The 20,349-nt window shown below is 39.9% G+C and overlaps 3 protein-coding genes across 3 annotated transcripts in view; all 3 read left to right on the top strand.

The window, feature by feature from the left end:
• The window catches only part of LOC129425815 (immunoglobulin kappa light chain-like), a 688,217-nt gene that overhangs the window by 397,124 nt on the left and 270,744 nt on the right, over positions 1–20,349 (top strand). The gene's annotated exons all lie outside the window — the stretch shown is intronic.
• Positions 7,671–9,997, top strand: nog2 (noggin 2). The gene has a single exon (XM_055181421.2). The coding sequence runs from the start codon at positions 8,668–8,670 to the stop codon at positions 9,307–9,309; it is 642 nt and encodes a 213-aa protein (XP_055037396.1). The 5' UTR covers positions 7,671–8,667; the 3' UTR covers positions 9,310–9,997.
• ntn2 (netrin 2) overlaps positions 13,185–20,349 on the top strand; it is a 34,420-nt gene continuing 27,255 nt past the window's right edge. The window contains exons 1-4 of the mRNA XM_073864287.1: positions 13,185–13,410; positions 16,426–16,514; positions 16,681–16,754; positions 17,873–18,036. The gene's annotated coding sequence lies outside the window, so the exon portion shown is untranslated. The remainder of the gene's footprint in view (positions 13,411–16,425; positions 16,515–16,680; positions 16,755–17,872; positions 18,037–20,349) is intronic.

Here is a 20,349-nt window from a genome sequence, read left to right as displayed (position 1 = left end):
TGATGTGCATGTATGTGTGTGTGTGTGTATCAGTCTGTATAAGTGTGTGTGTGTATAACTTTGGTGCCTCTCGAGTGTGTTTCAATTTACGTTCACATTGCAAAGCTAAAAACAGAGCACAGCAGTGTCTAATCCACTGGAGCCAGACTGCGTGTGTGTGTTCATTGTTTCTGTTAATATGATGGCGGTAATCATTCATGAGCGGACGCTGGCACAGATCTGGCCGATCTAATGATGGGTGTGTCCTAGATGAGACGCAACAGCTGGAGTGAATGTGTGTATGTTGTGATGTCAGACGTTTGATGTGTGTGTGAGGCGTTACGTCGAGCGGTAGCATTGGAACGGCAGTGAGACCCCTCCAGCACATATTGTTGAATTAGGCACGCTTTAACGCCGACTTCAAAGGGCACACACATAAACTGTGCTGTTGAGAAATATGATTGGATTGATAGATGGGATGCTGAACTACAGTTAGATGAATGGAGACTATGTACATATCTATAGTAACACAGAGATCCAGTGAGACAGAGAGAGAGATGCTGTATGATACCATAGGATGATGTTTTTATATAAAGTTAATTATAATGTCTTAAGAATCATCCAAACCAACACTTCAATAAAAAAATCAATATTTCTGAGATTTCTCCAAAGGCAGATTTGACCTAACTTTGCTTTTGTTTGGAGACATAATCGCACAGAGTTTGGTCATTTTTAGTTTAATAAAAAAATCTATGTTATGTCCCCATTTATATAACTGTAAGTGTTTGTTTGTGTTAGAAAGTCTTTTTAAGAAATACATCAGATATACACACAAAGGGATGTGTCAGGAGTGATGATGGTACTGCACGCCAAGGTTGAAGTTATATATAGTTATAATATATAAAAGTGAATATAGTTCTCATTTTTATGCTGGAATGAATGGGGCTAGGCTAAATACTAACACAGTCACAACACGCTGTATAAAGTTAAGTGCACGCATTGAATAAAGATAGGTATGTATTCATTCGTCTAAGTTGAGATAAGAAGATAGTGAAATATTGAAAAATGGTGGTGTTTTCCTTTAAGGTCCATTTGTGCGATATTTTCCTTTCTACGTCTCACATTGAGTCTTTATGAATATCATGATTAATGCCTGGCAGGAATTTCTCCAGGTTCAATGCACATTAGGGTCTACAGTCTATCACTGTTAATATAATGGTGGAGAATATGGGCAAGTGCACTTGCATTAATTATTTAGTCTTTAAACATTTAATATTTGAGTTGTGAAGTCGCAACATGATTAAAGGTTATTTACTTTTCTAGGTATATCATTTCCAGTTATGTTACCAATTTCTGTGGATGGAGTTTGATTTATGTCAACAATTTGTATTAGGTAGACATGTGTGTGTCATGCAGATGTTGTAGAGTTTCTTGTTAACTCTTTCCCCGCCATTGACGAGTTATCTCTTCAATCTGCAATACCGCTATTATCCACCAGGTGGCTCTTCCAAAACTTATAAAAACGGAAGTATTGCCCTAGAGCAAACAGCTGTATGTCCGTGTATGTTTTAAAGATAGCTCTGCATCTGATCTCTATCAAAAGTCCTTCACAAAAATTTAATTATCTCAGCTTTTTGCTCAAAATTTGGTGTTTTTGATGTAACCTACACATATTTGAGAGGTGATAAAAACAGAACACATGAAGGTAGGATGAAACGGATTTTTTGTTTGAAAGCAGAGGGTCTGTTCTTTTAATTCATATATTAATGTTTATATATTCAAAAAGGAGCATTTTCTGGAAGGCATTAAACTTTTGTGAAAATCATGGAAAATGCTGGCTGCGAAAGAGTTAAAAGTTGGAAAATTGGACCAAAGAATTTCACTGTTAAAAATGTCTATATAAATGACAGTATTACTAGAAGCTGTTTGCCAGTAACTTTCTGTAGAAATTTAAATAGATGTTATTTACTGCCAACAGTTTGATCAAAGTTAAATAAACATGAATCGTTAACTATCTATAGGGGAATAAAAAAAGGTTGCTAAGGATTTCTGGTTACCAGAATGCTTTGCACGAGGCTGTTATTTTATCGTTTGATCTATAAAGACAAAGACTGCGTCCGAATTTACCTAAGTACCTATACATGAACCATTAAACAGCAGGTACTTTATAGTATGAATATGGATTGTATGAATGAATTTGGATGTACTACATCCGCCATGTTGATACATCACGTGACATGCGTTGTTTACTGGAATAATGTGAAATAAGCGCTATTTAACACAAGCGACGCACAAGGGATTTGCTTTTACTTCGTTTTCGTTCCCTACTTTTCTTCAAATACTATGAATTCTGACATACTACTTGCCTCGCCTTCTGCTTTTCGGCTACTATATAGTATGGAATTAGGCGGTTTTTGACGCAGCCCAAGAATGTTTATTTAACTTTGAATAAAGTGTTGCCAGTAAATATATATTTTTTTAATCTACAGCAAGTTACTGGCCAACAGCTGCATAACTTCAGAAAATGTTTATAGTGAAATTACCGAATAGTTTCATTTAAACACCTGTGATGTTTACTTGTATTTATGTGGCTAAGTTCATGTTTGTTTTATTTTTATGCTAAAGGATGATTCAGGATGATTTCTGTGATCACTGACAAACAGATGCCTCCTATGTTTAGCTTATCTGAAGACACTTGTTATGAGACTAGCGTGTTTGAATTGTGTACCGGTTCTGCGCGGTTACATTCAAGTACATAAAGAGTTCAAGTGTCTGTGTGTGTGTTAAATGTTTATCCACAGCTCTACGTTTAGGTTTCTTTTGATTAGATCACCAGTGTGAGTCAATATTCAGCACATCTCTGTACACACACTGTCATGTTCTGCGATCTTTTACTGCACTGCAACATTTCACAGTATGTGTTCAACACGACTGGAATCTCCTCTCTGTTACAGATCTCTTGAGTTAAACTCACACACACATATACAGTATAAATATGAAAGCACAAACGATCTTGTCCTGTGTTAGTGGGCAGTTCAATAAGCTGCAGTGTGTATACTATAAAGCCCTGTTTACACCTGGTCTTAAGATGCATTTTGGGTGATTGAATCACAATTGAATAAGAAAGACACATTCCCGTTTATGCCTGGTAATTTAGAGCCTGTCCACACGTTTAGCTGTATACAGACAAAATTTGTATTGAATCAGCATTTCATCCAGACGGATCTGGCATTTGGGGAGCCTGAATCTGCAATTTTTTTAAACTGGGTCCCAGAGTGGATAAATCTGAAACCGGTCCCCTTGCAACTTGCTGTGTTCAGCCAGTCCGTATATTTTAGCCCTTTTCTAACACAGATTACGGAAAATAAGTGGAAAAATGTGTACTTTGGCTTATCATCAGATATTTATTTCTGGAGAAACCACGCACGTGCATTTATTTTTTGATCTGACATGAACTTGCACATGACACAGAGAATGCATGTACATAATCTGTTAAATTGTCCTCTGATAAGGTATGAGGCTTTATTAAGTGCAAAAATGATCTAGAGATGGTTTTACATGTCCATTTACAATCCTAGAATTTGCCATTAGAATGAAATGGTCTCTTATTACCTTATTTGAAAGGGTCATGAATAATAATGTTGAGCTCTGCTCTGATTGGCTGTTTCTCAGAGCAGCTTCTTCAGTAGCTCTGTGTGTGTGCAAAGAGATATGTTTGAGTCTGTATCAGATAAAGAGACAGATTTTGAGCAATAATCAATTGTTTGGAGATTGTTAATGGACGTTTCTGAGTGGTAAGTTTGTGTTTTTTTCAGTATGGACCTGCAAAACGTAACTGTAAGCTTGAATGGTAGAACTTCAGGCTAAACGCCATTATATAGCATTAACTAGCATATAGTGCTAACTCAGCAGTCATAACTTTGTTTTTAGCATTGTAATTAATTTAATGTGTAATTTAATGTTGGGGTGTACATCTCGACTGTAACGTCACAGTTGTTGTTATATGTTAAGATTGGTCTGTTTTCCAGCGGTCTTTTGCATGCACAAGGTTTACATTAGAAGGAGGAAACAATCGCGTTTTAGGCTCATGATATGTCATTAACACATACAAAACTCTTATTATTCATCTATGCCTACATAAATACAGTTTTACATTTTACAGCACCTTTAAAACCCTTGTGTCAAAGAGCTGAATGGTACCTTGTTATGATAACACACGCCTCCTTGCTATGACACGCCCCTTAAGGCATTTCTTTGGATGACTCCGTGTTTACAGAGAAAAAAGATCAGATTCAAAAGATTGGATAGGGAATGCACTGGTTTTGTGTGGATGTGTCCACTTTTGTCTACTTTCGCACACTTCTGTCCTGATTATATGGAGGGGATGGTCTATGGCCGAGTCCTTAAAACACAATTGACGGGTTTAATTGATGTGCACTAATATTAAGTCAGAGTTTTATATCAGAGTTTTGTACATGTATATGTAAAAGCTTTCCTTGATATTTTAGAGCAATTGATGAAATGAGCTTATGCAACTTTCACACACTCGCAAAATGAAAAAAAATGTAATTTTATCAGTGATAGCATAAAGGCCGTGCTGAACACTGTGAGTTTATGCTAGAAGTCAGGATTGATGTTAAAATATTGTGTTCAGTACATCCCATTAGATTAATAGGCGGACAGTAGTGTACACATTGGAGCACATGGGCGTCTACACCACTTAAAGATCCAGTCAAATGCATTTTCCAACTACCTCTAAATATGAAACGTTTTTCACCCTGCTTACACCTGTATTTAGCGTCGTCCAATTGTGATCCGATCGACCAAAACCCATCTTCATACCAGGTGTAAACAGCCCCTAACATGCAGTTTGCAGCCTGAGAAACTTTAACTTAATAATACAAAACTCCTCTCCAAACAAAAGCTATTAAAGAGCAATTTAGAAACACTAATTTGGAGAAATTTCACATGTTTAAAATAAAGCGAGAAGGTTTTGTGAATTCCAGCGATATTTAGTGGTTATTTGGAATGTGGAATGTGATGTCGTCATCCCCCACATTGGGAATGACCTCTCTTCCTCTCCCCCCTCTTCTTCTCAGTGGGATGTTTTCTTGCATTCATTTTAATTTTAGGCATCATGAATGAGGCTAATCAGGCAGGAATGTGAAGTCACACACACACAAACTCTGACCGCATCCCAATTAAACCAGGCCGAGATCATTATTAATCTGCTGTCCTGCCCCCCCTCTTCCTCTCTTTTCTTCTGCTGGCCTCTCCTCCCCTTTCTGTGCGACACGTTAGGCCTGAATAGACGGTTAAAGTTGTGTAGTGCCTCTGAATTGTGCATAAGTTGTGTGTTAAGACTCACACACACACACACATATACACACAGATTGAGTGGAAGGCGTATCATGCTGTGCCACTCAAAGACCTCACAGTCCACGCTGTCAATCAAACGCAGAGCGCCCTCCGCTTCGCCCATATGCCGAACGTAAGGTATGACATCACCCCACGCCAATATTCCTTATATCTACGTTCCCAAAAACTCAATGATTCGTCCCAAACATGCGTTTATTTTTTAGGCCTAGCATCGAAAATTACCGCGTAAACACGCGCCGCTGGTCTCCTAGGCTGTCGCCAGAGAAATTCGTCAGTTTGATGCTGTTTACAAAACTGGCAGTGTGACGCTTCAGACAGAATAAAGAGGAAATCTTCAAACAGGCAGCGCTAAATGAGCCCAGATTTCTCACCGCTCCAACATCTGCTTTTATTTAGAGCTGCTGTTTAACCAGAGAGAGAAAGAGAGACAGAGGAAAATATCAGACGGAGAGAAAGATGAGATATTTATAATCGGTTTAATTCAAATAATACATTTTTCTCTTTGCATATATGCCGCAGGTTATCACAGCACGATTATGAGCATGACAAGATTTTTATTTGGACTTGCATCATTAGTAAAAATTATATTTAGTTCATGGCAAATAATTTTTTAGAGAATCAAGTTTTGTGTTCATGTAGCACAGTCTGGTCTGTATTGGTGCACGAGTGACTAAGTGACGTTACACTAAATAACAGCACTCTTTAAATGTAATAATGTCTGTTTTCTAGTATTTGCCGTATACTGGACCTGTATCATCATTATCATAATTGTATCAGGATCTTCATATGCGTAAAGTCCAGCGGATGTCTGGATATCCGTCTAAACGCTGTCAGTTTCAGGATAGATGGATGCTGCTATTATGCGGTTGGGACACATGCTCGCTATTACTGTTACAGTTTGACACATTGTGAGAATATCAAGCTATGAGTTTATGCATGAAAATATAAGAAATACTATTGAATATTATAAATATTTAAAAGTACATCAACCATATTTTGTTCATATTTGTTATAGACTACAAAGGGAGGTGATGAAAGTATTAGTCATGGGTTTCAGCGCGGTCACGTCATCGCCCTCTAGCGGTCAAAATGCAGGCTGACAGCAGCAGCTGAACCGCAGAACCGCAGGCAGACAGTCTGCCACCGACCCGCAGACTGCTGGGGCCCCGGGGCCCCGCTTACATGCCTCAAACTCCTCATGTCATGAAGCTCACAGGAGGATATCCCCCTTCTATCCAAGGCAGAGCCTCTGAAAATAACACTTTCTGGTAACCAAACAATTTTATAAATATAGCTATTCTTAAACAGGCTCATATAACATAATATGTGCAATTAAATAGACGGACGTGGCATTGAAGTTGCTACAAAGTGCTGAATGTTTCAAAATTGTCCACCTGTTCACCGGATGATGTTTGACTTACTTTCCTCTCAGCTGTCAATCATTTTCTATAGCTATGCGTGATTTTGCATTTTTCCTATTTCTTCCCGTCATTTGGGCGTCGCGCCTCACATTGAGTTGTGCCGCTGTGAGAAGTGACTCGTCTTTCTATGTGGCCCGTTTTAACACTTAATTGCGCCCGTTAATTTGGTGACCCGAGAGTTCATGCGTGTTGGTTCCTGCCAGTGGCAAGAGCAAAGGTCGAACCCGAATCCACAAACCTCCACGCAAACCAGAGGCGCTTTAATGGCCCAATTATTGGATTCCTAAGCACTTCAACAGCGTGTTATTCTTTTGCTTTGGGAAAAGTGATGTTGCCTGTGTGTGTGTATGTGTGTGGTACTCGTTTCATATTAGATTAATAAAAAATGTGCGGCCTCATTAATAATAAAAAAAAAATTCGTATAAACATCCCAATACGCGTCGTGCACCAATATTGTTTAAAGCCCCTAATGATAGACAGCAATGATTGCAGTGTAATTTTAATGTGGTATGAATAAATTATAAGGTTTCCACTTAAACATTCTTTATGCAATAGGAATGTAACCCCTCATAATAGGCGGTTAAGTATCGTGGAATGTGCAAGATATGGAAAATCCAAAAATGTGTGTTTTCTAGTTGCTGCTTGTTGTCCTGTAGTAGCCCGTGATAAATCTAGAACTGTTGTGACCGATATTTTCCTTCACTTTGTTGAGTGTGTGCGCGTGTGTGTAGAGGAGGATGGTGGGGTCTCTCATTGTGTGTGTGTTCTGCTGTCAGTCAGACTGCGGGTTCTTGGTGAGCTGGCTCCGCGCGCGCACACGCACACACACACTTGGAGCTGTCGGGGGGAGGGAAGGGGAGGGGATATTTAACTTGGGAACGAGAGGAGATCCACTTCAGACACACTCATTCTCCAGTGACTCTTTGCTGTGTCAGTTCCAGCTCAGGACCAGTGGAGGTTTGTACGGGTTTGCACTCTGGGCATTTCTGATGGATATCTGACAGCAGGAATATGAAGATACCGAAGCTGGCCGTAAAGTACTTGCTGCAGATATTTGTGGGAATTTTTCACGTGAAGGTGTAGAGAACATCAGAAGTCATTGTATTACTCGGGACTGTCAAGTTTCTGACAAGCTCTCAAAGTTCGGACCGGCGGAGTGCGTGCGCTTTCAGAAAGAAACAAAGCTCTTTTATTCTGGAACTGATAGAGAAAATGTTCTAGGAGTGGAACAAATCCATTTTTTGTTGTGATTGCGAATTAAGTGCTGAAGATCTGTGTGTGAATGAAGCGCGCTCTCTGGAGAGACTGAGCGCCTCTTGTCCCGGTTCAACAGCGCCGGTTCGGCGGGACGGACTGGAGCCTGTGCGCTCAGAGAGAGAGAGAGTGAGAGAGGGAGAGAGAGAGACGTTCATAAAAGCCGTGCGTAAAAATAACATTGGCTGAGACGCGCTCCATTCCGCGGGCGCGCTGACATTTCAAACGACAGTTTGGGTGCCACCCGGCAACAAAACCCGAGTAGCGTGTAGAGATTGCGCCATCCCATCCGATAGCAGAGGCGTTGCCATGGTGACGCGCCGACAGAACTGGTGAAATTAGCTGTAAAAGAAACCCAAGGCAGATGAGGATAAAGCTCTGCTGTGTCGGATTTGGTGTTTTGAGCGGCATTTGGCACGGCAGTTGGCACGGCTCACCTGAGCGTTGCATCATCTGACGGGTCAAGAAGTTTCCAGTAGTATCCCTAAAAAAACTCCCGTCCCATGTCATTCCGGTCCACGCGTTCGTCTATTAAAAGTATCTCGCTCGTGCTGTCGCTTGGACTATTTATGCACGGGTGTGTGCGGACGCAGTGACGGCCAACTCTACTCCATAGACAGACAGAACACGAGTCATGGGCATCTCCCACGCGCTGCTGCTCCTCTTGTGCACGCTCCTGAGCGCGCACGGCACCGCGGCCCAGCCCTACCTGCGCCTGAGACCCTCCCCAAGCGACCACCTACCAGTACCGGGCCTCAAAGAGGACCCCGACCCGGAGTATGACCCGCGCGAGCAAGACCTCTCGGAAACGACGCTGCGCAAAAAGCTGGGGAGCCACTTTGACCCCAACTTCATGTCCATCCACCTGCCCACTCAGCTGAACGCGAGCGCGCCGCCGGACGTACCGGGGCCGCGTTCACCGATGCCCGTCGAGCTCAAGAAGCTCGACCTGACGGAGACACCCTACGGGAGACGCGTCAAGGTGGGCAAGAAGGCGCGCCGGAAGTTCCTGCAGTGGTTGTGGACGCACACGCACTGTCCGGTGCTGTACACCTGGAAGGACCTGGGCGCGCGCTTCTGGCCACGCTACATCAAGGAGGGAAACTGTTTCAGCGAGCGCTCGTGCTCCTTTCCCGAGGGCATGTTCTGCAAACCGGTCAAGTCCGTGACAAAGACATTTCTCCGGTGGTACTGCCAGGGCTTCCTACGGCAAAAGTACTGCACGTGGATACCGGTGCAGTATCCCATCATCTCCGAGTGCAAGTGCTCGTGCTGAGTGGTGCGTGCGCGCGCGTGTGTGTGTGAGTGTGTATGTGCGTGCGTGTGTGCGAGTGTCCATGGACTGGACGCACGCGGACTGAGAGAATTTATGAATTATTGCACTGTTTACCCACGGACAGGGATGTGGCGCAACATAGCAAATCTATTTTTTTATATATATAGCTTTTTAATTCGAATATCAAACATATGTACATATTTAAGTGGAAAAAAGAAGAAGAATGCAGCTATTTTTGTTAAAGGAACAGGACCATATTCTCATGAGGAGCACTTCAGACGGAAGAGCCCGTGGTTATTTTTATGAAACTATTGCAATTATGAATATGGAAAAGATAGAACTTCTCCAAGAAGTTTCTTTTCCTCACTCGAACTGTTGTGATGACAGAAAAACTGATACACCACAATGATGCCTAGATGTTTTGTACAAATATTAATATCATTAATTAATGATTTATCAATTAATTAATGGTTAAGATTTTTAAAGGCTGAGGACAAAAATATACATGTGAACTTAGCTTTTTTTGAAAACCGTATAGTATTTTAGTAAAAATGTGTAAGTTTTATTTATTGTTTTAACGGTTGTGAGTATAGATATAAAGAAGATAATAGAATATACCAGAAATTTTACTTGAAAAGTTCTAAAAAATGATTTTAAGAGAATAATAATAATAAAAATAATAAACATGTCCGTGTAATTGTCATGGTTTTAGCAATAATAAATCTGTTAAACCTGAACCGTCTGTGAAAGGGGCCTTTGGATCTTGGCACCCGGTAATGTACGATTTATTGATTTGAGAAATCAGGCTTGCAATCATGTTGCTATCTGAATGTTTTTTCTTTAGGGTAATGCATGGAATAAGTTTATTCATGATGCTGACTAACATGCTAAACACATACAGGGATGAAGATCTGACCTCAACATGCAACAAAATTCTGAGTGTAATACTGACAACTTGATGTTTCACAAGGCTGGAGGGGATTGTTGGTTACAGGGTTTATACTTCTGCTTTTACCCGACAGACTGGTGGCACAGGGGGAGAGGAGCGTCTGTGGGTGTCGTGGCGTGTCATTGAGGGTTTGGAAACGTCTGATTTACGCGTTCGACACGCCGCGCCCGCCAGTGCGGAGCTGTTGTTCATTGTGCGTTAAAGCGCGCCGATGTTAACACAACGCTAAAATATGATGCAGTCGTTTTCAAACACTGTCATTGGTGAAATAGAGCAGGGAGAGAGAGAGCCAGCAGCTCCTGGCGAACTACTTCTGGAAAGGGAAAAGAAAAAAAGAGCGAGCTCCTCAAAAAACAAGGGAGAGAGACAGAAATCTGAGCCCGATTCGCGTCCAAAAGTCTCGGCGTGAGAAACAAAGAGCGCAGCGCTTTACAATGACTGTGAAGCGATGCTGACGGCACCAGACTGTTAATTAGTCCGCAAACATTATGTCTGAGAGTTAAAGAGATATGAGACTCATAAAAACAGCTTCACACGCACACGCTGTCCAAACCGCGGCGGTTCTCCGCGTGCCAAAGACGCGCGCGCACGCACGCACACGCAATGAATCACGCCTCCTAAATTGCTGTCATTTCAGCGTTAAGCACACCACTGTTACGCACAGTGAAAGTTGCTCTGTGCGCGCTCTCGCGTCCGCGTTATTGGTTCGGTTATTGTGACAGATACACTGACGGAGCTGTGTGTTTGGCGCAGGGTGGGGGCAGTTGTCAGCTCTTACTTGATGTCTAGGGCTTTTTGGAGGAGGCTGCGTGTGTGCGCGCGAGTGCGTGCGTGTGTGTGACGCGCCGGCGCCACTCGGCCGCGCACTCTGGCGAGCGCAGAATAGATTGAACAGTAACCCCTTCAGTCTGTGTGTGTTTGAAAGCCAATCCCCGACAAACTGGCCCTCAAAACACACAGCCGTCAGACTGTCGGAGCACTCCAGCCTTCTGCGCGCGTGTGTGTGTGGGAAGGAGGGGGGCGGTGGATTCATCATTAAAAATATGACCGAAGCTGCAGGAATCAGTGGGGTCTTTGAGACCCAAGCTAAACACAATGTTTTCTGTCTTTGGCAGAGGCCAAAAAAACAGACACAAAATGTACTGAACGCGCACCAGGAGCGTGAGACCGAGCGCTCTGTGTGTTGAAAACAAAAGCAGTACACTCATCACAAAACATTACAGGTCTGTCCAAGGATGTGTCGAAATATTTAATACCTAAAAACACATATTGACAGACCACCACCGTGTTAGGCCTGGTGTAGTAAATGAGAAATATATATATATACGTCTATATAAATTTGGTTACATGTTTTTGAGTATGGAGGTGAGGTTGGGATGTGTGGGAAATAAATTGCGCCATTGGTCTTATGAGTCATAGTCACACTGTTATGTGCCATTGGGACCACCAACAGTTGCCTTAAAGTCACGGTGTGTGTGGGTGCGCGCGCGTGCGCTTAGGCAACATTCCAACACAGAATCCTGAGAAGTCTGCTGCAGTTTGATGGATGCCTGTGAGTTCAGTGAACTTGCATGTTTAAGAGAGATTATATTATTCTTCCTTTAATCTCATTTAGCCAGAGCATGTCATTACAGCCTGTATCTTGTGGTTCATATAGCCTACATACCGAAATATGGTATTAGATTACAAAATTATCAAGTTTCATTTAATAAGAGGTAATAAACTTTAAATAAAATACTTAAATACTTAAAACAAGACTAAAATATTGTATTGTTTTAACATTTAAACAAGTGCAATGTCAACCTGTGGTTACTGTGTGAACTCAAGGAAAACCACATTGACAACTTGAAATCTAATGAAGTGGCATTCAGAGATTCATCGGTGTAACTTAAGTATCCAAATACTTGTGAGGCCACCAGGTGTTACAGTTTCAGATGCAGTGACATTATTTACAATATTGACAAAACATTTAAACAGTAAGTGAAATAATTAAGACAAAACTGTACACATTTGGTCCTAATATGCCCATTTGAGATACTAATTTGCATTCTTTGTACCAATATGTACTTTTGAGATACTAATATGAACCCTAAAAGTGTACTTTGACAGCTAGGGACAATTTTTGACCATATTTTCTGACTTTAGAGCATCAGTAAAATATGATGTGTTATTTTCGTGAGGGCTCATTTGTCACCGCAGGACACTTCAGTGATGAAGAGCGAAAGTGAGACTCTTCTTCCTCACAAGTGAATAATAACAACAGTCATGCACATGGGTTCAAATAGTTTGACTGAGGAACAAGCACACTTGTCTTGTGTGGATCCGCTAACAATAGCTGATGTCCAGGGAAGAATTTTTGACCTAAAAGGAAACTTTCCACAGGAAGTCCATCAGATGGGCTATTTCAGGAACACAGCACAGATGTTTGAGGTGGTCCGCGAGAGTTTGTGGATCTAAGGCGAACATCACTGTTACTTTTGTTTATAGCAATTTTAATGAACCCCAAAATCAAAGTTTAAACTTTGGTCTCCCAACCTGCCAATTCTAATACTATAGCAGCTGCATAGCAATACACTAAAACCACTCAGAACCTTAGCAACCACACAGCAAATCCCTGGCAACCACCCACAGGCCTCGAGGATGGCAATGATTACATTTGTACCCTCTTAAAATGCTGGATTGTTACAACCCATGGTTGGGTCAAATGTGGACATTTAGTTTAATCTAACCGTTGGCATTGTCCCTATCTTACTAACCCATGTTAGTACTGATGTAAACAATCCCTGTATGCACTTTGTAGGAAACTTCACTTCCCAGAATTCTGTGCGGGCCTTGGTTTCCATGACAACCAGAGGATGTTGTTCAATGGTAATATTTCTGTTGTGAATAATTTAGCTGATGCTGTTGCTAGTGTGACTCAAAAGTCCACAAAACTCTCAGCTCTTCTGGTTTGTAATAGTGGCTGCTCATGTTGTTTTTCTTGTTGTTTTAATAATTTCATATATATTTTTTACAGGCTAATTTCACATTTTGTGATTTTATGAAGAAAGCATTTGAAAAGCTTTGGTGCCCCCTACTGACCGACATGTGTGGCCGCATTGTGAGATCGGGGCTAGTTGTCACACTCATTTCTTCAGCGAATAGTTTTTAAGGTGGGTTTATTTTTGTCTGTCAGTTATATTCGCCTTCAATTCATGGCTACACTTTTATATTGCCTGAGAAAAAGATTTTAACAAAATGTGTGACATAAAAAAATCCAACTGAGAACACAGTTAACCCTTGAGATATACCTTCATTTTATATAACAAAACTAGTGAGCGTATTAAAACTTTTCTTTTCAGAATAAAATTTTAAGTTACTTTTGTTATAATTTAACATTTAATACCATGAAATAAATAAACTTCAGGAGAAGTGAACACTTTATTGTAATTGATGTCATATGCTGCAGGATCTTCAGGTGCTTAAAAACATTAATATGAATAGTATAATAAAAATTATGAATATTTCATTTATATGAAAATTTTGTGTCATCTCTAGTAACCATTAGCCATTTTAATAATAGTATATTAAACAGAGACTAATAATAATCATTAATAATCACTTAATTCAGAAATGAATGAACACCAGAAAAAGTTCATTTAAATGCCTCACAAATTAATAAAGAAACAAATTATCAAGTTTAACTTAATGAATCAACTCATTTTAAAGTTGTAACTTTATTAAAATTCAAAATGAAAGTATAAATAATTAGGGCTGTCAAAAGATTATGTGATTAATCGCATACAACATTTGCATAATATATTTGTGTGTATTGTGTGTAATTATTATGTAGAAGAGAACGAGGCACAAAGTAACGCTTTTTGGCTTTGGCTCTATTTAAAATATTTAGATAACAATTTTTTTACATAATCAACACACAAATGCTATAAATAAACACTTAAAGTTTGTTTGTGGGATCTACCATTATTGTACAATTACACCAAAACTGACAGGAGTGCAAACGTTACAATTTACCTCATGTTGGGTTCATTGTAACAAACAGAGGGTTTGTTATAACACCAAAATTTTGTTAAAACAAATAATTCAATAAAAATTCTGTCTATCAAGGTGGATATTGTTTATATGTCTGACTATAATAGATAGATATTCATCCATTCATCATCCTTCATCTAACCATCCTTGTATTAAAAGCATCAATGAATAGAAATAGATTTTTTTTTGAAAGTGCTGCACACTTAAGACAAAACATCATAATTGTGAGTTATTTATTCTGATATTGTATTAACAGTTATCATTTTGATGAATAGTATTTACATTGTTTTCATGATCATTGTATACTGGAGGCTTCATTTTAACACTGTGTGACAACTAACCCCGCTGTGTAAAAATGTTTTCAATCCCAGCTATTAGTTACTAGGAGTTGCTGACATGTTTCAAAATGCTGTTATGTTTTAGGTAACAAGACAGTGATTAAAATAATATAAGGTTGGATTTGCTGACTTGCATACCCAACTCAGAAATCGAAAGAAAAAAAAACATAAGATGAAGAAATTTACTTTCAAGCCTCCTAAACACTCTTTGTTCAATATCTTAAGCAAAACACATCAAAACTTTTCACTAATTCACAGGAGATCTTCTTAGAGTAAAAGAAAAATACCAAAAGCAAAGATTGCTCAGCCCTGTAGAAATATGTAAAGTAACCATGTTAAAATTAACCCCGCGTTAGTTTGTGTCCCGCTCATAGAGAAAGGATGAAAGATATCTCACACCCAGACACACTTATGCAGTCTACTGACCCAATGCAACATACAAAGAGTAATTATATTTTATTTATAGGGCTGTAAAAAAGATTAATTGGATTAATGAGAAATTTTACAGGTGTTCCTAATAATCCTTTAGGTGATACTCTTTGTATGTTGCATTGGCCAGTAGACTGCATAAGTGTGTCTGGGTGTGAGATATCTTTCATCCTTTCTCCCATTATTTATGAACAAAACATTCAAACTATTGTTTTGTCTAACAGTTAAACTATAATGAAATGACTCGTTCTCTATCTGAAAATGCAAGTACGCACAACAGCCAGTAGGTGTCAGAAGCGTCACACATTTCACTCCACAGGCAGACAGACAGACAGCAGGCCAGCTTGGTTTCTTCACACACACTCAGAAGAGTTGAGTTTGTGGAGATGATACAAACAGATGTGTCCTGAAAGTTTTGTGTGCATGTGTGAAGTGTCTGTGTTAAAACTGTTGTGACAGGAGGATCATTTTGCCCGTCTCTTCAGATCCTTTCATTGCCCAGTGACACCCTCATCGGGGTAAAACCGGCAGAGTAAAACTCTACTGAATGGTGCCATAAATACCACAGGAATGCTGAGCAGCTTACACAGCACTGAGAAACACACACACACATGCACGCACGGGTACTATTCATTGAAAAATTGCTTTATTTCACGCCACATTATGAAAAAGACTTGAAAATTGCTTCAGCCACATGCTTCGTCCTAAATCTTTTGAGTCTGATTCACACCAGCAGTACCAGTCACCCTAAACAGTAGAAACCTGTTAGCCGTGCAGTGCACATAAAAAACCTTTAGATGTCAGTTTATTGTGTTACAGAGGAAAGTGTGATGTATTTCATTGGGAATTTTCACTCTGGGCAGTATGAAGAGCTGTACAGCACTATGGTAAAAGAAGAAAGGTTAGCAGATGAAATAGAAAATAAAGTAATTCAATGTGAAGAACTTAATTGCACAGACGCTGAGCTGAACTGAGTTTTGTCTGAACCTCTGGGACTTGAATAATATTCTGGTTTGAAGCCACTTCAGTGTGGTTCTGCCGAAATGTTTTTGGTTTACTGTTGTGTTGAAAGGCGAATCATCCTTCAGTTCCCAGTTTTCCTTCAGGATTTTTCTCCATTCAGCTCTAATCATTTTTCCTTCAGTGTTTATGAGTTTTCCAGTGTCTGGTGCTGAGAAACATCAACATAAGATTGAAGCTTCCACTGTTGAAAACGCTTATGTTAGTCCTCTGAGATTTGTGCTATCAGTTCAATTAAATCTTTAAAGATCTTTTATACTCTTGTGTTTTGCTGCTCTTTTATTCAAGCCAGATTTATGAATTATTATTTAAACAGTTGTCTAAAGCAATGCCTCTTTATCATTCCAGCTTTGTCCTTCTCACTGGATCAGAAACACGGCTCTGGAAAATGTGCAGTGTTTGGCAGATTCACAACCGTTCCACATGCACTCATCTTTGTAATGATCTGCTTTACCGTGCTGTTAGATGTTTTCAGTGCTTTGGAAAATGTCTTGCACTCATTGGTATTTTTTTAACATGCTGTCCTGGATCTTTTCTAAGATCTTTGTGTTTTCTGGAGATGTTTTGTGTCATGGGTGTATTTTTTCTGTAATCTGCACTCAGGTGGAGACCAATCAAAGTTATTTTTGGACCCGAAGAAGTGAAACTGAAGACTGCCATCGAGGTGCACTGTGATGGTATCATGTTCTCTTATATGTGTCATGGCACTGGATTGACATCTTTTTCATAAACCGTAAAATTTATATGGGACTCCAGTGGTCTTCAAGAATTCTGTGTCAAGAAAATGCCATAGTACATGCTTTAAAGTGAAATGTCTTTATGAAGTGTGCAGTGATGATAACTAGTGGATCAACCCTTTTAAGGGAACGTTCAGGAACGTCTGCGCGCAATCAGTGCGCAACAGTTCTGGATTCACCCCGCGTTACTCGTGCGTTACGGGATGATTATTGTAATTATAATAATTGATTTGGTGGACACGCACCGCATCTGCCTTTGGTTTGTGTGGTGTATTCTGCGCTCATTACGCGCACCATCTGGAATCTCCATCACACACACACACACACACACACACACACACACACACACACACACACACACACCCACACACACACACACACACACACACACACACACACACACACACATTTCCCCGAAAGTTTAAAATCAACACTCTTGAATGAAACAGTTTGAATTGGGAAATAAGTAAACATCAGTGCCAAACGCGCTCTAGAACATCAACGGATTTAAAACACGCATGAGGAGAGACGCGTCTAAAACCAGACCCTCAACCACACACTACATGTGTCTCAAAACCAGTCGAGCTCCCTACACAGACAGCATTTTGGGGGCGTCATTTTGAAATATAAAAACGAATAGGTGAAATGATGCTGTGAACGCCTGTGGTGCCAAAAATAACAACCTAATCTATGATGCGCAAAAATACCGTACGCAACTACAGTATGATGCCATAAAATGCTGCTGGTTCGGAACGCGTTAATGATACCCAACATGACACAGCTCGCCTGTGGTACCCCAAATGCTGTCTAGGTAGCTAACCAAATAGGTTTTGAAACACTGCCTAATGCATTTCGAGTCTGGAATTGTTCGGGGCTCTCTCTTTCTCTTTATGTGTGTGTGCGCGTTAAAGATGTTTGGAGAGGGGGGCACAGTCTAGTTTCTCACCTTGGCTCGCTCTCCCGCACCCCTCCTCTGTCTCTCTCTCTCTCTCTCTCTCTCTCTCTCTCTCTCTCTCTCTCTCTCTCTCTCTCTCTCTCTCTCTCTCTCTCTCTCTCAGTGGTGATGGTGTATGAACAGATCTCGTGAACGGGACGGATGAGAGTCTATGCGCTGCGCTTTCCATTCACCATCAGACTACTAAGCCAAAATAAGGATCGGACCTGGATTTATTTTTCTCTCGTCTGTATTTGAATGAGGTCTAGAGAACCAGACAGGATTCAGGTAAGTTTATTACAAACACTTGTTGAGTTACTGCATCGCACACTTTTACTATCATAAATGTTTCACTTAAATAATATTTACACATATATCGGATTTGTTTGGTTGAACAAGAGCTTTGCAATCGCAACTTTCACAAACATTTACTTACTCTTCTGCTAAATAATAACATTTACCATTACATCTGAAATACTACATTGTCTGTTCCTGTGAAAATTTTAAAAATAAAAAATCGAATTAAGCAAAATGACAGTATTTGAAATTCTTAGATGCAATATTAATTTATATATTACAGATTAACATTTTGATAGTAACCACTTTTGCAAGGGTTTAAAGAGTGAATTTTGGATGCATAATGACTTGATTTGAATCAGAAATGTCATTTGTTAGTATGAGTGCTGATGAGTTCAAATATGATTTAGAAAAAGTCATGATTTTTAAACATTTGTGACCCAGTCTGTGTCTAAAGTCTCATAATCTAATGATGAGATTTGGAGCATCAAAGTTTGATTTCTCATTGATTTCAATCTTTGACATGATCTTAGTCAATATTTAAAAAGATTAAGTTTATATTTTCTCAGAATGTTCCTGAGTTAATGTCTCAAAAATGGGTTAAATTGATTTTGTATGGCATTTCTCATGTTATTGCTTTTCTAAGATGAAGTCGCTTTGGATATAAATGAGAAAACTGTTAATTACAAAAAACATCTTTAGCTGGGTTTTCACATTTAAGATGTAGGCTAATAAGTATTCATTTTATTTCATATATTGATAAAACAATCATTAAAATGAACCACAGCATTCACGGTCTCCGATAGTAGTGGAGGCCCTCAGGGGCCGGAAAGACAGGTGGGCAGTAAAAGAGAGAGTTTTCTTTATTTACACTGACTGTTTCAATCATGATTTAACATGGCAAACAGAAAGCTGTTCTCGGTTCCCAGTCCGTGCGCGATGCCAAGCAAAGCAACTCTTCACGGGCCCGTCTTAGGCATGCGTGACACCGGAGGGACTTCTGCTTTCCCTGATGGATGTGGCACACGTGTGTGTGTGTGTGTGTGGATTCCTGTAATTTTATTGCACTGAACCCCCTATCTAGTTTCCCCGAGGTCACAGATGAACTGTGGAGTTAAACTTTGAGAAAAACATTTACGCCTGCCTACAGCCGACCCTCAGAAATCAAACGGTTTCAAGCTGTCAAAACGAAATGCGCCGTGTTTCACAGTAAAGTCAGAGGTGTAGCGGACGGGGAGAAAGATCTGATAACTTAACCATCTGTCTGTTTGATACCTGACCTACTTAAACCATCCCAAACTCTCTCTCTCTCTCTGCCAGCGCTGTATGTTAAAAAAATCAAAAGTTTTTGCTTTATTTACTCCCCTCTGAATACAATGATCATAGCTGTCAAACTCCAGAAAAGACAAAGAGGATCATAAAAGTAGCATAAGGCAAACCTGCGCTTAACATTTCCTTTTATGTTTTTCTATTAGTGCAAGAAAGTCATACGTGTTTGTAACGCCAGGAGGGTAAGTGATGTTAAATGAAGAGTAACATGTAGAGTAATAACCTCATCACACCGTTTCGTGTTGACACAGTGTTTGCAGATGATGTGGGCCCGTATTTCGTACGTAGTTTAGAGATGAGATGACATCGGGTAGTTCTGTCAGCGCTGGGCAACATAAGCGCCGTGTTTTTCAGCTTGACTGAAAGGTTTGGATCCGGCTCAGTCTTGGCCCGGTCCACCTTAGCAGCTAAAGTCAACATGGCCTATATTTCACTCTCCACCTCTTCCAGCGCAGGAAACCTCCTGTGTGTGTGTGTGTGTGCGTGTGTGACACTTATTCTTTCTTTTGTCAACAACAAAAATATTCACCTTCAAATCACTGCTTTGCTTGAGTTGCGTTCAGCTGAGTCGGTGAGGAATCTATATATTCCCTGATCTTTACCTGAGATAAGGGAATTTGGGATGACACAGAAGAACAATTTTGTGTAAAAAAAATCTTTCTTTGTTTTTGTCTGTTTTTTTAGAAAAAAATTATAAAACGTTAACCAAGAAATGGTTCTTTGAGGAACTAAAATGGTTGTTCTATAGCATCGCTGTAAAGAACATTAAGCACCTTTATTTTGTAAGAGCCCTTACAAAAATTAACCATGCTTTGTTTGTGGTAAAAGTGTAGTAAGCGTTTTTTTTTTTTGGTGTAATGATAAATATTAGCAAAACCATGGTTTTACTACCGTAACCATGTTTTTTTGTTTTAACTGTAGTAAAACCATGATTTATTTTCTTAAAGGAGTAAGCTTTACTACCGTGATCACTTA

The sequence above is a fragment of the Misgurnus anguillicaudatus genome, chromosome 25 (assembly GCF_027580225.2).
Source record: "Misgurnus anguillicaudatus chromosome 25, ASM2758022v2, whole genome shotgun sequence".
NCBI classification, from domain to species: Eukaryota; Metazoa; Chordata; class Actinopteri; order Cypriniformes; family Cobitidae; genus Misgurnus; species Misgurnus anguillicaudatus.
Note: the sequence above shows the minus strand (reverse complement) of the source record. Positions and strands in the feature narration are given on the sequence as shown.